At 46.4% G+C, this 16,591-nt stretch overlaps 1 protein-coding gene across 3 annotated transcripts in view; it reads right to left on the reverse strand.

The window, feature by feature from the left end:
* Positions 1-477: 477 nt before the first annotated feature.
* TAF3 (TATA-box binding protein associated factor 3) overlaps positions 478-16,591 on the reverse strand; it is a 167,467-nt gene continuing 151,353 nt past the window's right edge. For all 3 annotated transcript variants that reach the window (XM_081330773.1, XM_081330772.1, XM_081330774.1), the window contains 3 exons: positions 13,812-14,076; positions 3,962-4,068; positions 478-1,173 (listed from right to left, as the gene is read on the reverse strand). In XM_081330773.1, coding sequence (XP_081186899.1) covers positions 1,059-1,173; positions 3,962-4,068; positions 13,812-14,076 — 487 coding nt within the window. In that variant the 3' untranslated portion in view covers positions 478-1,058. The remainder of the gene's footprint in view (positions 1,174-3,961; positions 4,069-13,811; positions 14,077-16,591) is intronic.

A 16,591-nucleotide genomic window follows, 5' to 3' on the forward strand; every position in this document is an offset into this window, starting at 1 on the left:
CCCAGGGTCACCTGATCCCCTTTTGCGGCCTTCTGACAAGCAAAGTCAAATGGGGAAGCCAGATTCACTTAACAATTGTGTTACCAACTAACACCTGCAGTGATCGAGTTAACAACTGTGGCAAGATAGGTTGTAAAATGAGGCCAAATTTATTTACTAACTGTCTCACTTAGCAAGGGAAATTTGGGGATCAATTGTGGTTCGAAGTTGAAAGCTACCTGTACTGTAGCAAATTTTAAAATAGCCACGGTACCTTCTAAATGTTAAACCTGAGTAAAAAATAAAAATAAAATCTATTTCTAGAAAGCGCTTGGATGAACTGTTCCTTTTTCAAAAGATGGAGTCTTTTTGAATCTTAAATTCTACTGGGCTTTGGAGGGGAGAGAAAAATTCTAACTCATATTTTCGGTCGGAGAAGAAAAAACATACCACCCCAACAGATGAACGCACACCCAAAAGAGTTATTACACAAAAAGCTAAGGCAAATTTATTTATTTTGTCATAAAAAAAACGGGAGGAGGAAAAAAAACCAAAGAGAAAGTAAAAGTTTCAAATACTCCCATCAGAAAAATATCTACCAGTCATTTACTCCATCCCCGAGTCACATCTGATTTTCTGGCTTTGCAGAGGCTGTGTAAATCACTCCACGGCTCTCCCGCTTCTTAAACCAGGCGAACGCAAACTTGGAAAAGGCGGCAATATTTACAAAAATCTCAACTGCTCAGGTGATTGATTGTTCTTCTGGCTGGTGAGTCCGTAAGTTCTCAATTCATCTCTGTCACACTTGGTGAAGAAGGAGAGAGAGAGAGAGGGAGAAAGAGAGAGAGAGAAAAAAAAGAGAGAGAGAGAGAGAGAGGGAAGAGAGAGAGAGAGAGAGAGAGAGAGCTGGAGGGACAGAATTGTGTCTTAAGATTGAGATTGTGCATTTTTGTGGTTCCTCCAAGAATCCAAATCCTCAGAAATGGGATGGCAACGGACAGGCAGCAGAAGCTGGACCAAAAAAAGAGGCCTTGGGAGCAGGAAGGTCCAGGGCCCCTGCCTGACAATTCTCCACAACCTCAGTGTGCTTTGTGTTTCCCCTTTTTGTGTTTTTTGTCCTTCTTTTTGCTGGCGCATCTGGAGCAGAACCACTGGATCTCTTCTGGGGGAGCAGCCGTGATGCCCACGCAAGGCCTGCGGAGGAAAAGGACAAAGGAGTGAAGAGGGCAGAGAAGGGAGAACCAATTCCTACAAATTGAACAGGATTAAATAACTACAGGTAGTCCTTGACCTACGGCCACGGCTGAGCCCCAAATTTCTGTTGCTAAGCGAAACCGTTGTTAAGTGAGGTTTGCTCCATCTTACGATCTTTCCTGCCCCAGGTGTTATGGGAATCACCGCAAGTGGTTAAGTTAGTCACACACGGTTGTTAAGTGAAAGTGGCTTCCTCACTGACTTTGCTTGTCAGAAGGTCGCAAAAGGGGATCACGTGAGCCCGGCATGCTGCAACAGTCATAAGTACATGCCAGTTGCCAAGCGTCGGGATTTTGATCACATGACCATGAGGATGCTGAGAGGGTTGTACAGTAAGTGTGGGGGAAAAAACAGTCCTAATTGACTCTTTTCAGTGCCGTTATAACTTTGAATACTGTAGTCATTAAACGAATCAGTGTAAGTCAAGGGTAGGCAACCATGGCTCTTTTATGACTCGTGGACTTCAACTCCCAGAATTCCTGAGCCACCATGGCTCAGCTTGGAAACCTCTCCCTTTCCCCTCAGCATGGCTGGCTCGGGAATTCTGGGAGTTGAAATCCACCAGTCATAAAAGAGCCAAGGTTGCCTACCCCTGGTGTAAGCCATTGTAATTTGATTTAAAGGCAAGGGAACAACAGTTCACCATCCTGTGATGGTGGTGTAATAGAACGTGGTGTCGTTGTTTTTTTTTAAAAACCCAATACGTTTTGTTTGAGGATGGCTTCAATTTCACACACACACACACACACACACGAAATGATATGGGGCATCGCCTACATTGAAGAGATTCCACGATTTTAATTTAAGTGGCGTCAGTGCTGATCTCGTGTTTTCCCCCACCTCAAAATCTCCTGTAGATATGAATAAAATGAGGCACCCGGTGGATTTACACAAGCGTTATTTCCTGTAGTTTCTCATGAAACATGTCCTTAGATACTTAGAATAGCTGTACATCTCTGAGTATTAGCGTTATGCGTTTTCTCTGAATTGTACTTCCTGATATATATATTTTTTTCCACAGCGTGCATAAACTGGAATGCATCTGTACATAAATAATTTTCTTTCTGAGGTTTTTTTTTTTTGGGTAGTGCTTCCTTTACTGTTTTTAATCATTTTAGGGCCCTGGTTTTTTTTGGGTTGTAAAGGGTTGTATTTCCCCATCCTTTAAACAGATATTGAACACGCAAGCCAGAGCTTTTATTTATTTATTTATTTATTTAGTGGAGAAATATAGGAAATTAAAGGTTGAAGAAAAAAAACGTTAAGCTTTTTTTTTTTTTTTAAAAAAAATAGCCACTGAGATCAGCTGTCTGTTTAAATGTGTAGAACGATTACTCAGTTCACTGAATAAATCCTTTCAGTTGTAGAACGGGTCTGTTTTTCAGTTCCGAAAAAATACTCTTAGGATTATTTAAGTAATGAAAATTCAGGGAACGCTATATTCACATCAGTGCTTTGCAAGAAGGAATTCAATACCACAAACAGTAGGAACAGGCCAAATGTATCACTTGGCTGCTAGCGAAGCCTGTTTGCCCAAGATAGAGGTCTATAAAATCATTTAAAATGAGGCCTGTGTTAGGTCTGGCCATGGAGTGCCCCCAAACAGGAAGGGCGGGGGAAAAAATAAACCAGATTTAACTTGATTTTACATTTACTTATGGTAGGAGGAGGAGGAGGTGGGGGCGGAGTTAAAGGAGGAATGAGTGCAGAATTTCTAGGTAGGCACAAGCAGACTAAAGTCCAAACTCTCCTTGAATTCTGTTGGTCTTTATCTAACTCCAAGCAGGTGCTAACAATTTGTAGAGAAGATTCTTGTACTTAGGTTTTTTTTAGCAATAAATCATTGGACCTGCACATGTGGACTTGATTTTTCGTGCCTGATACTCTTAAATATAGTATCTATATCTATCCATCCATCCATCCATCATGCCAGCCAGCCTATATTATTTTTACAAATAATTCAAGGGGGCAAACATATCCAAACTTAGTTTCTTCCTTCTGTTTTCCTCACAACAACAACCGTGTGAGGTGAGTTGGGCTGAGAGAAAGGTCCTCACCTAAAGTCACCCAGCTGGCTTTCATGCCCAAGGCAGAACTAGAACTCACCGTCTCCTGGTGATGGGTCCAAAGTCACATGACAAGCTTTCATACCTAAGGTGGGACTAGAACTCACTGTCTCCTAGTTTCTAGCCTGGTGCCTTAAGCCACTAGGCCAGGGGTAGGCAACCTTGGCTCTTTTATGACCCGTGGACTTCAACTCCCAGAATTCTTGAGCCAGCCATGCTGAGGGGAAAGGGAGAGGTTTCCAAGCTGAGCCATGTTGGCTCAGGAATTCTGGGAGTTGAAGTCCACAAGTCATAAAAGAGCCAAGGTTGCCTACCCTGCACTAGACCAAACCGAGATTATTTACATGTACTTTAATGTCCTCCTCCCCACCCCCTTGAAACACAAGACTGATTGTAAACTTTTGAGAAATGATTGCAGGTAGACCAAAAAGACCCAATTTGGACAGTTTTTTTGTGTTTTGGACACTTTAATGTAGAGAACCTGTCTGAATGCTTCCAGCTGATTACCATAGGTTGACAGCATTGCAATCTTAGATAATAAACAATTGTTTCCAAGGAGAACACTATTATCATGTGTAAGTCTGGGAACTACAACGCCCAGAATTCCCCACAACGGTCCCATCAGGTGACTTCGAAAGCTGAGCGTGGCCCCCACCACTTACCAGTGATACCAGTCATCACAATCGTCACACCCAATCATTGGGCTGCCATCGTCCGGCTTTTCACAACCGGGACAGATCCATATCTTATTTCCCCACTCGTCTCGGATCTGGATAGAGAGAAAAGGTGGGAGAAAGTGAGGACTCAAATGGGCAGAAGAAGCCTTGTTTCCTGTAACTTTCCACATGTTCCACCACAGCTGTCTTAACCTCGACAGCTCTAAGCTATATGGATTTCAACTCCCAGAATCCCCCAGCCCGAAGTGCTGGCTGGGGAATTCTGGGATTTGAAGTCCACACAGCTTAAAGTTGCTGACGTTAAGAAAGACTGATTTAATAGCTCAATAATGGGAGGTGGGGGAGAAACAGAAGAGATCCCACCGCATTATTTGAACAAACATGAGTGTGCACACAGGCACACAGCCTTCTGTAACAACAATATCAACGGTAATATATTAGATTTATAAGGAAGCTAGATCAGAGAAACTCAAGGCAAGTTACAAGCCTTGGTGGAGCAGTGGGCTAATGCCTCCTTAAGTAACACCAGCTGCCTGCAATTAGTGCAGGTTCGCATCCCACCAGGCTCAAGGTTGACTCAGCCTTCCATCCTTCCGAGGTAGGTAAAATGAGGACCCAGATTGTTGGGGGCAATTAAGCTGACTTTGTAATAATGCCGCTTGGGGTGTGTGTGAAAGCCCTAATAAGCAGGCATATACATAGAATGAAGGCTACTGCTAAGCTTGTAAGCCGCCCTGAGTCTTCGGAGAAGGGCGAGATATAAATGGAATTAAATGGAATTAAACTGAAAAACTCAATAAAAACAATGATGTACATAAAATAAACAACTTCCTGCTTTGGAGAAGTACAGAAAAAACAATGTCAACCATTCTTATTCACAACTCGGAGGATTGCAGCCCATGGTTTGTTCAAAAGACCAGCTTGTCAATGACGATTAATCTTGATGAAGATTCTCAGCTAGCCAGGCAGAGTTGCCTGAAGTTTGAATAATTGTAACTGGACTCCATTTCAATGATTCAATCTTCAGACAACATCAGACCACGTTCAGACAACTTGTTAATGCTTCTCTAAAGAAGAAGAGTCAAGAAGAGCCTTGGTGGAGCAGTGGGCTAATGCCTCTTTAAGTAACACCAGCTGCCTGCAATTAGTGCAGGTTCGAGTCCCACCAGGCTCAAGGTTGACTCAGCCTTCCATCCTTCCGAGGTAGGTAAAATGAGGACCCAGATTGTTGGGGGCAATAAGCTGACTTTGTAATAATGCCGCTTGGGGGGGGGGCGAAAGCCCTAATAAGCAGGCATATACATAGAATGAAGGCTATTGCTAAGCACATTGGTTTGTGCTTAAGATTGTAAGCCGCCCTGAGTCTTCGGAGATTTAAATGGGATTAAAAAAAAAACAGACCTTGGGGGGAATAGTATTTCAGGAGTATAACAGGAATCGGTTTTTTTTTTTACAAAAAAACAACCTCACACGTGTCTAAAAAAAGTGTCTATACTGCATTGATAAATATACATATTCTAAAAATGCTAAAAGTCTAAACCACCTATAAGCAACCTTTGTGTTGTGCAGAAAACCAACATTTGGCCCAGATCTAACCCTGATGACGAGAAGCATCTGAAAACCTAATGGAGAGCTTCTAAGTGTTTGCATGTAAGGTTAAATCAGAAGAGAAATTTCCTGACAGCGAGAACTATAACTGGCGGTAGGATTTGCCTCCAGAAGTTGTGGGTGCTGGAGGTTTTCATGAAGAGACTGGACAACCTTTTGTCTGAAATGGTATAGACAAGGTTTCCTGCCTGAGCAGAGGGTTGGACTAGAAGACCTCCAAGTTCCCTTCCAACTCTGTTATTCATGTTATTCTGTTCAAGTTGGCTTGTTCCGAGGGCTCAGTTCCAGAACAAGCCAAACTGAGCCTGGGATGGAACAATGTTGGTGTGCCAACTGTGTTCTGCGCACCTGACACAAAGGCCATCAACCTCTCCTCCTGTTTCAGAAGGCAAGTTGGTTTGCTGAAGGGATAGCCAAGCAAATCCCAATCGTTGGCTTCAGTTGCCAAGGGGCCACCTCGGCCTTCCTCAACCTGGCACCCTTCATTTGACTTGGTCGGTACGTTCTTGTGTCCTCCACCCACCGAGCCAAGCACCTTGCCAGCCGTGGAATAACGGGGCTTGGTAATCTGAATCAGAATTGAAGAAGCTTCTTGGATAAGAATCGAAATGTTTTCAAAGAACCCCCCCCCCCAAAAAAGAAAGTCTAGTTGCCTTTTGGAAAAGCTCCTCTGGGACAACTGTGCCCTGGATGACTGAGGATCTCCACAGACCTGCAGTCCGATGGCTTGGAAGAGGCCAGTGCTAGATGGGTGAAAGCAAGACTTCCCAGTGGGGAGCTGAAGCTGGTTACGGCCCTACCTGGCTCCTTCCATTCATTTTGCCTCCCTCTGTCCCTCCTCCCGGCCTTGCTGAAGACCGTCTTGGCCGTGTGCGTCTAATATATACCGTGCAGGCATTGAGGTTGCTGGGTTAGTACTTATTAGCCAAACTCATCCAACTCAGCTCACTGATAAGATCAAGGGTATAAAAAAATAGTTACTGAGTAACTTTCCATTCCTTTGACATTTGTCACACCACGACATTTACAGAAGGGTAAGTGGGGGGGGGGGTGAGAGATGGAGAGAAAGAGATGGAGGGAGAGAGACAGAGAGAGAAAGAAACAGCAACAGAGAGAAAAGGAGAGACAGAGAGTCAGAGAAGGAGAGGGGGGGGAGAGAGAGGGAGGGAGGGAGAGGACAGAGTCAGAGAGAAAGGGAGAGAGAGAGACAGGGAGAGAGACGGAGAGAGAAAGAGAGAGGGAGAGTCAGAGAAAGGGAGAGAGGGGGAGAGGAAGGGAGGGAGAGGAGAGAGGGAGAGTCAGAGAAAGGGAGAGACACAGAGACAGAAGGAAAGAGAGAGGGAAGGAGAGGGAGAGTCAGAGAGAAACAGAGAAGGAGAGAGGGAGGGAGAGGGAGAGTCAGAGAGAAACAGAGAGAGACAGAGGAGAGAGAGAAAGAAAGGGAGGGAGAGGGAGAGAGAGAAAGGGAGAGACAGAGACAGGGAGAGAGAGAAAGGGAGGGAGAGGGAGAGTCAGAGAGAGAGGGAGAGACACAGAGAGACAGAGGAGAGAGAGAAAGAGAGAGAGGGAGGGACAGGGAGACAGAGAAAGGGAGAGACAGAGTGACGGAGAGAGAGAGAGAAAGAGGGAGAGTCAGAGAGAGGGAGAGACACACAGAGAGGAGAGAGAGAAAGAGGGAGGGAGGGAGAGGGAGAGTCAGAGAGAGAAAGGGAGAGACAGAGAGGGAGAGACAGAGAGGAAGAGAGAGAGAGAGAGAGGGAGAGACAGAGGGAGAGTCAGAGAGAGAAAGGGAGAGACACAGAGAGAGACGGAGGGAGAGAGAAAGAGGGAGAGAGAGAGAAAGAAAGGGAGACAGAGAGAGAAAGGGAGAGAGAGAGAGGGAGAAAAAGAGATAGAGGGAGAGAGAGAGAAATGGAGAGAGAGAATTAGAAAGTTTATAGCACTTCGCTGCTTGAGGCTGGCTCTTCTATTCATTATGGGGCACATTCAGGATATAAAACATGCTGCTAATTAAGTTAATTGCAGCAATCCTATTTTGGACAAAATGCACACTGGAATTCTGGCTTCTGTTAGAACTTTAATGATTTTTGAAAGGTCTCTCTCCTTTGTCAACATATGAGAAACTTCCCAACTCTTAGGCCGTTTGATTTTAATTGTCTTAAATCCAAATAAATCTGATCTTAAATGTATGGGGCTCCACCTACATTTATGGGGCACCTTTATACCATATATTATTGAACAATTATTAGTCTAAGGAATGGAATCTCGATAGAACACGATGAGTGTCAGCCTATTTTTAACTGACAGATGAAATGAATGTGAAAAGTTATACTCTAAATGTAGCCAGCTATGAATATATAAATACTCTGTCTTTCTCCTGCGTTAAGTTTTTCTGTTTTGTGACTGCTTCTTTCCTACGTTGACGGAAACAAAATAAGCCAAAGCCGCAAGAGTAGTTACAGCCGTCTAAGAAAGCAAAAGTGAGAGAGGAGCAGCATGTAAATTTAATAAATATTTATTTAATCCAATGCCGCCCATCTCACCCACCGAGTGATTGTTGATAAATAAAAAAAAGCAGAAAGGCTGACTCTGTGCTTACATGTCCCCATTACACCCAGGATTCCGCCATTAATAAACTAAGAAAACTTGTCGATTAAAGCGATATAATTGCCTGGGTAAGTTAGGTGATGTAGGTTTGTTAAACCACGGCTTGACTAAAATGGTTCGCTGAATAAATCTTACTTGGAATGGGCTTGACAATACGGTGAATCATGAGCCTGGGTTTACAAACCACCCTTCACGCAAACTCGCAGGCCAGCAAGGAAATGACCGTTTCTTAGTGCAATCTGTCAACTTAAACTATGATAAGGCCTTGGGGCCTTTTTAGCCGAGGTCTGCCCGTGAACCTGAGTGGAGTTTAAGCAACAGTTCTGACATACCTAAGCCAACATGTCGCAGGCTTCTGGCTGACCGAAAGCTGGAATTGCATAATGCATAATGGTAGGTGAAAGAATTCTGTTTAACGACCACTGCTGGGATTTAGCTTGGATGGAATCAGTATGGAAAAGCATCTCTCTGAGGTAAAATATTTGCCATTTCTGGATCCCCTCCAGAAATGACGGCAGGTTTGCAAACAGGAAAGCTTTGTTTGAGAAGTATAAAACGGAGGGCACTGCAGGAGGCTAATCCAGAATCGGCAGACAAGAGTTTAAAATGCCAGGAAAGTTATTTTTGGTGCTCTTCTAAAAGAAGAGGCGAACAGTAACTGACCTACCGAGGTGATTTTGTTTTTTTCCCCCCCTCAGTCGGCAAATGGCTGCAAAAGCCGCTGGAGTTAGCAGGAATGGCGAAACTGGCTGCTTTCATTTATTTATTTATTTATTTTTTTAAAAAGAACAAAATGAGGCTTGTTTCTCCTTGGAAACTGCTTTTTGGACTTTGTGCTCGATCAGAAGGTCGGCAGTTTGGCGGGTCGAATCCCGAGTGCCGTGTAGCAGAGTGAGCGCCTGTTACTCGTCCCAGCTTCTGCCAACCTAGCAGTTCGAAAGCACGTAAAAATGCAAGTAGAAAAATAGGGACCACTACGGTGGGAAGGTAACAGCATTTCGTGCGCCTTTGGCGTCTAGTCAGGCCGGCCACATGACCACGGAGACGTCCTCGGACAAGCGCCAGCTCTTCGGCTTTGAAACGGAGATGAGCACCGGCCCCTAGAGTCGGAAACGACTAGCACGCATGTGTGGGGGAACCTTTACCTTTATATATATATATATATATATATATATATATATATATATATATATATATATATATATATATATATATATATATATATATATATGTGTGTGTGTGTGTGTGTGTGTGTGTGTGTGTGTGTGTGTGTGTGTGTGTGCGCGCAATTTTGATTTGGGGTTTTGCTGACTAGATAGGTCTGTCGTTACGGAAATGGCCAGTGTGTATTATTATACAAAAGTAAAAAAAAGTTGAAATTGAATGTTATTACCTTATTTTACTGCGCCAAAAAGTCGGAAGCCACTGTTTCTCTTTTCCCTCTTCCCCTTTACCCTCCCTTGTTCTCTCCTTGTTTTCATTTCTCTTTGCATTTCCGTCTTTTGATGAACTTACAAAATATTGCACGGGGAAAAAAAAAAGAAAGAAACGGGGCAGACTGATATAAATAAAAAGAGCGACCAGTCTGCAGGTAGTCCTCGACTTACAGCAATTCGTTTAGTGACAGTTCGAAGTTACAACGGCACTGAAAAAGGGAATCGCGACCGTTTTTCACACCGATGACCCTTGCAGCATCCCCGCGCTCAGGTGATCAAAATCCAGAGGCTTGGCAACTGGCGTGTACTTACGACGGTTGCAGTGTCCCCGGGGTCACGCGAACCCCTTTGGCGACCTTCTGACAAGTAAAGAGTCAATGAGGGGAAGCCCGTAAGAGTCACTTAACCAACCGGGCTGTTAATTTAACCACCGCAGCGATTCAGTTAATAACCGTGGCCAGAAAGGCGGCAAAACGGGGCAAAACTCACTTAACAACTGTCTCGCTTAGCGAGGGGAATTCTGGGCTCAATTGTTGTCGTAATTTGAGGACTCCCTATACTTTTTAGGTTGCCTTCATTGACACGATACCTTCCCAAGCTTTGGCGGGCTGGTACCTCTCCCGCAGAAGGACAATCCTGGTGAGATGCATCAAAACATAAGCAGCACGGGAACCTGGCTTGCTGCGTTAGTACTTACGGCCAAACTAACTGCAGCTCAGCTAACTAACCAGAACAAGGGTATAAGGGAGCCCTCCTCCTCACCCCACCCCTTTCCTGGCTGTGAATGATGGGAGCTGCAGCTGGCTTCCTCCTGAGGACCCTGCATCGTGGAAGGCACCCTTTGTGTATTTCAGTAAAGTTCTATCTGATCAAGATGAAGGCTGATTACATTTGAACTGTAGCTGGATGCCGACCTCGAACGTCCTGTTTGGCTAAAAGTCAGCCCCCCTGTGGTTTAGTTACTCATTTCTGGGAAAAAAAAACTAGGAGGGAACTTCTCTTGTGAGTCTGTCATACTCCTCTTTTCCTATTTCCTGCCCGTTGCACTTTTCTGCTACGTACGATGTGCCAGGGAAGAGAAGCTGCGCTCGCTTTAATAAGGCCATCTTTGCATCTGGAGAGCTGAAAGAAACAACGAACTTGGGTGTGGGTTTATGCACCCCTAACTTTCTCTGGACAGCCAATATTTGTTAAGAGCCACGGCAGGTTAGTTGCACTTAGGTCCTGACTCAGATCTATGGGAAACCCATGGGCCAGAGGTGTATATGAGCCTTGGTGGAGCAGTGGGCTAATGCCTCCTTAAGTAACACCAGCTGCCTGCAATTAGTGCAGGTTCGCATCCCACCAGGCTCAAGGTTGACTCAGCCTTCCATCCTTCCGAGGTAGGTAAAATGAGGACCCAGATTGTTGGGGGCAATAAGCTGACTTTGTAAAAATGCCGCTTGGGGTGTGTGTGAAAGCCCTAATAAGCAGGCATATATATAGAATGAAGGCTACTGCTAAGCTTGTAAGCCGCCCTGAGTCTTTGGAGAAGGGCGGGATATAAATGGAATTAAAATAAAATAAAATAAATAAATATTCGAGAATTTGTTTGTGGACAGCCAGTATTCAGTGGGACCCCGAAACTCAGCACTGCAAAGGTACAGCCCAGCCCCCCCCCACCAGACCAGTGAAAAAACAGCGTTCAGCCTACGTTCAGCTTGCCCCGTCTTTCAGTCACTGGGTTAAGTGGTTGTGTGAACAGGACTTGCGAGTTAAGAGTGTGGGGTGGAGGGAAAAACAAAACAAAACAAAAACCCAATGGAAAAGAGTTGGCTTTTCAAGCTCTCCGATCTGTCTGCCTCGAGGAACAATGGAGGCTTTTAAGAAGAGAGAGGAGAGCCATTTGTCTGAAATGGCGTAGGGTATCCTGCTCGAGCGGTGGGTTGGACTAGAGGACCTCCAAGGTCCCTTCCAACTCTGTTGTTGTGTTAGAAGAGCATATTTGTAGCTCAGGGTTGAAATGAGGGGTCCTTGGTGCTCTCTGAGCTTGCTGGTTTTCTTGCAGACGTTTTGTTACCCAACTAGGTAACATCATCAATCTCAGATGGAGTGGGGTTAGCTTCTTATTATATACTAGTACCTGGCCCTGTCAGTATCTCTGTGGTTTCTTCATTAGGCTGTTGCTTATTGTTAGTTTGTTTGTCTGCATTGGTAGTTCCTTGATTGGGGTACTATTTGCTTGATTATTGGTCGTGTGTGTGTGTGTGTGTGTGTGTGTGTGTGTGTGTGTGTGTGTGTGTACTAGCATGCATAATTCCCTAAACACAAGAAGCCAATTCCTAGCATAATTAAGAATATGTTTCTACCGTAAAGATTGTTTTTTTTGAAAGAGACATAGTAAGAGGAGTCCTATTATTATCCTTTAACTTAAGTAACAACAGCAAGAAAATATCGTATTCTTTTAACTGCATTCCTTCGTGTTTTTTGGTGATAAAGACACATGTCTTTTACAAAGCTTCTTTGTATCTATCGCTTCATCTTAAGAGGTTTACACCCATATATGTTTGATAAGTCTCAGAGGCATCTAAATATGCATTGCTGATTTTTAAGCTTTTAAAGGCCAGACTAATATGCCAGTGATTCAAAAATTTGCATCCCTTTCAAGATGGAGCAATCAAATTTCATCACTCCACCACTTGATGTAGAATCTCATTCACCGGAATACGTGTAACATTAAGCACAATGGGTTAAAAATATTTGGATCCTGAAAATCGTCTTGGGCATTACAAATCTGTCATGGTGAAGGATGTCTTTTTATTGGTGAACTATGGAAATAAGAGTCAAAATGTGATCAGTGCAAGGACGATGTGAGATTTAGTAGTAAGCCTCAGAAACATTTGTCTCATGTACCTGTTTTGGGAAATTTCTCAACAGATCGAACCTTTCTGTTTTACTCATAACTTACTAAAAAAAACTTTCTGCCACTTTTTGTTGAGGTTATTTTTTTCTGATAAGATCACTTTATTCCCCCCCCCCCACAGAAGTTCAATGGAGTTCACATTGCAGGTAAAATGGTGGTGGCTTTTACTAATGACTTTGTACGGGAAATAAATTAAAGCATTATTAGCACAAAAAATAAAATTTGGTATCATAGGTATCTTCTCCTTCGTAAGTGTGAGACAAAATGTTTCGCCTTAATTACAAAATGGTAACATTAAAATTTGTCAACTTGGCACAGGTTATTCTGAGGCTGGTAATCCAACTTCTAATATCCAGGTTTTGTCACTTACCTTGGAACTAGAATGAGGGTGTTGTATTTTGGTGGCCCATCGTAACCAATTCTTTTAAAACTGGTCTGGTATATACAGTTGTTCTAATGATGTATTAAAGTATGATTGTAAATGGATGTAGCAATAGCATTTGAGGCTTATATACTGCCCCATATGCTTTATGAGACTCTATGGGCGGTTTACAAACTAGAAGCCTGGTTTGCATATTGCCCTCAAACAATCTAGGTCAGGGGTCTTCAAACCTGGCCCTTTTGTGACTTGTGGACTTCAACTCCCAGAATTCCTCAGCCAGGCACGCTGGCTGAGGAATTCTGGAAGTCCACAAGTCATCAAAGGGCCAAGTTTGAAGAGCCCTGACCTAGGTCCTCATTTTATTGATCTGGGGAAGATGGAAGGTTGAGACAACCTGCAACCCACCTGGATCGAACTCCAGGCTGTGGGCAGAGTTCGCCTGCACTTAAGAGGGGTGTGATGGCTCAGCAGCTAAAGAAACGGAGCTTGTCAGCTGGAAAGCTGACCGCCGGGGTTTGAGACCCGAGCACCATGCAACGGGGTGAGCTCTTGTCCCTTCCCCCGGCTCCTGACCACCTAGCAGCTCAAAAGCATGCAAATGTGAGTAGATAAATTGGTACCACTTCGGTGGGAAGGTAACAGTGTTCTGTGTGCTTTTGCTGGCTACATGATCACAGAAAACGTCTTGGGACAATGGTGGCTCCCTTGGCTAAGAAACAGAGTTGAGCATCGTGTCCTAAAGCCGGCCACGCCTGGACAGGGAAACCTTTACCATTGATTGCACTGAAACCATTGTATCCCCAGGGCTTCTGGTGGTGTTAAGGATCTAATAAAAGCATTTAAGGAACCCAGAAGGTAGGATGATGACATGTTCTCAACGAAACACATTAAGCCACCTACCACGTAATTACTGACGGTCTCTGTCACAACGCTTCGAACAGGGACTTTAGAGCTTCCCATGGCAGACGGTGCAGGGGAAGAAGGCAGAATCAGAGCTGGAGCCATGGCAGCTGGGGGCAGAAGAGGAACCGCTGAAGGAGGAGGTGGTGGAGGGGTGACGTGGACAGGAACTGGTGCTGGAGATGGCGGTGGCGGCGGTGTCTTAGGTCGAACCAGGAGAGGTAACGGCTTAGGCTCCGTGGTGGACACCACTTTGCTGATGACACTGTTGGGCGAAGAAAGAAAGAGTCGACACAGGATTAGACGATTCATTCCATTAACCCAAAAGATGCTCAGCTAAGTGGAGGAAAAGACGTAATTCTGTTTACAAAGGACAAAAGAAGCAGCAACGGTTCGTCACAGCCTGGGAAAGAATTAGGGAAGGGAAACAGAAGTGACGTGAAAATTCTAATACAGGCAGGCAGTCCTTGACTTTCGACCACAACCGAACCCAAAATTTCTGTTGATGAGTCAGCCAGATTCACTTAGCAACCCTGTTACTAACTGAACAACCGTGGAGATTCCCTTAACAGCCGTGGCAAGGAACGGGCCAAAACTCTCGTAACAACTGCCCTGGGATTGTACAGGCCGTGCTTTCGATAATTTCCCAGGCTAGGTTTTTTTCTAAGTTTCATTTGAACAAATGCTGGGAAGGATGGTCAACGAAATCATTCTGCTCCGACTAGGGGACTGGAGGCTAAAACATGTAAGGAACAGTTGCTGGAATTGGGGGTGTCTAGTAGTTTAATGAAAAGAAGGACCAGGGGGTGACATGACAGCTGTCTTCCAATATCTCAGGGGCTGCCCCAAAGGAGAGGCAGTCAAGCTATTTTCCAAAGCCCCTGAAGGCAGGACAAGAAGCAACGGATGGAAACTAATCAAGGAGAGAAGCAACCTGGAACAAAGGAGAAATTTCCTGACAGTGAGAACAATTAATCAGTGGAACCACCTGCCTCCAGAAGCGGTGAATGCTCCAACACTGGAAATTTTTAAGAAGAGACTAGACAGCCATTTCTCTGAAATGGTATAGGGTTTACTGCCTGAGCAGGGGGTTAGACTAGATGACCTCCAAGGCCCCTTCCAACTTCTTTACTATCATTATTACCGTATATACTTGAGTATAAGCCGAATTTTTCAGCCCACTTTTTGGGCTGAAAAATTCCACTTCGGCTTATACTCCAGTCAACAAAAAAAACTTACCGAGGACTTGTGCGCGGCCGAGGCTTTGGTGCTTCCGGGATCGCCCGCACCTCTCCCAAGCCACCGCCGTCCGAGACCTGCCGAAGTTTGGGGAGGTTTGGGGAGGTGCGCGCGCACCTCCCCAAACTCCGCGCCTTGCCTGCCTGCTTCTTTCCGCAGCGGAAAGAAGCAGGCAGGCAGGGCGCGGAGGAACGGAGACTTGCTGACGTTTGGGGAGGTTTGGGCGCCTCCCCAAACCTCGGCAGGTCTCCGTTCCTCCGCGCAGACCTGCCGACGTTTGGGGAGGTTTGGGCGCCTCCCCAAACCTCCCCAAACCTCGGCAGGTCTCCGTTCCTCCTGCCGACCTTTGGGGAGGTTTGGGCGCCTCCCCAAACCTCCCCAAACCTCGGCAGGTCTCCGTTCCTCCTGCCGACCTTTGGGGAGGTTTGGGCGCCTCCCCAAACCTCGGCAGGTCTCCGTTCCTCCTGCCGACCTTTGGGGAGGTTTGGGCGCCTCCCCAAACCTCCCCAAACCTCGGCAGGTCTCCGTTCCTCCTGCCGACCTTTGGGGAGGTTTGGGCGCCTCCCCAAACCTCGGCAGGTCTCCGTTCCTCCTGCCGACCTTTGGGGAGGTTTGGGCGCCTCCCCAAACCTCCCCAAACCTCGGCAGGTCTCCGTTCCTCCTGCCGACCTTTGGGGAGGTTTGGGCGCCTCCCCAAACCTCCCCAAACCTCGGCAGGTCTCCGTTCCTCCTGCCGACCTTTGGGGAGGTTTGGGCGCCTCCCCAAACGTCCCCAAACCTCGGCAGGTCTCCGTTCCTCCGCGCAGACCTGCCGACCTTTGGGGAGGTTTGGGCGCCTCCCCAAACGTCCCCAAACCTCGGCAGGTCTCCGTTCCTGTTTGGGGAGGTTTGGGCGCCTCCCCAAACCTCCCCAAACCTCGGCAGGTCTCCGTTCCTCCGCGCAGACCTGCCGACCTTTGGGGAGGTTTGGGCGCCTCCCCAAACCTCCCCAAACCTCGGCAGGTCTCCGTTCCTGTTTGGGGAGGTTTGGGCGCCTCCCCAAACCTCGGCAGGTCTCCGTTCCTCCGCGCAGACCTGCCGACCTTTGGGGAGGTTTGGGCGCCTCCCCAAACGTCCCCAAACCTCGGCAGGTCTCCGTTCCTGTTTGGGGAGGTTTGGGCGCCTCCCCAAACCTCCCCAAACCTCGGCAGGTCTCCGTTCCTCCGCGCAGACCTGCCGACCTTTGGGGAGGTTTGGGCGCCTCCCCAAACGTCCCCAAACCTCGGCAGGTCTCCGTTCCTGTTTGGGGAGGTTTGGGCGCCTCCCCAAACCTCCCCAAACCTCGGCAGGTCTCCGTTCCTCCGCGCAGACCTGCCGACCTTTGGGGAGGTTTGGGCGCCTCCCCAAACCTCCCCAAACCTCGGCAGGTCTCCGTTCCTGTTTGGGGAGGTTTGGGCGCCTCCCCAAACCTCCCCAAACCTCGGCAGGTCTCCGTTCCTCCGCGCAGACCTGCCGACCTTTGGGGAGGTTTGGGCGCCTCCCCAAACGTCCCCAAACCTCGG

Source organism: Vipera berus (genome assembly GCF_964194415.1).
Source record: "Vipera berus genome assembly, chromosome: 6".
Lineage (NCBI taxonomy): Eukaryota > Metazoa > Chordata > Lepidosauria > Squamata > Viperidae > Vipera > Vipera berus.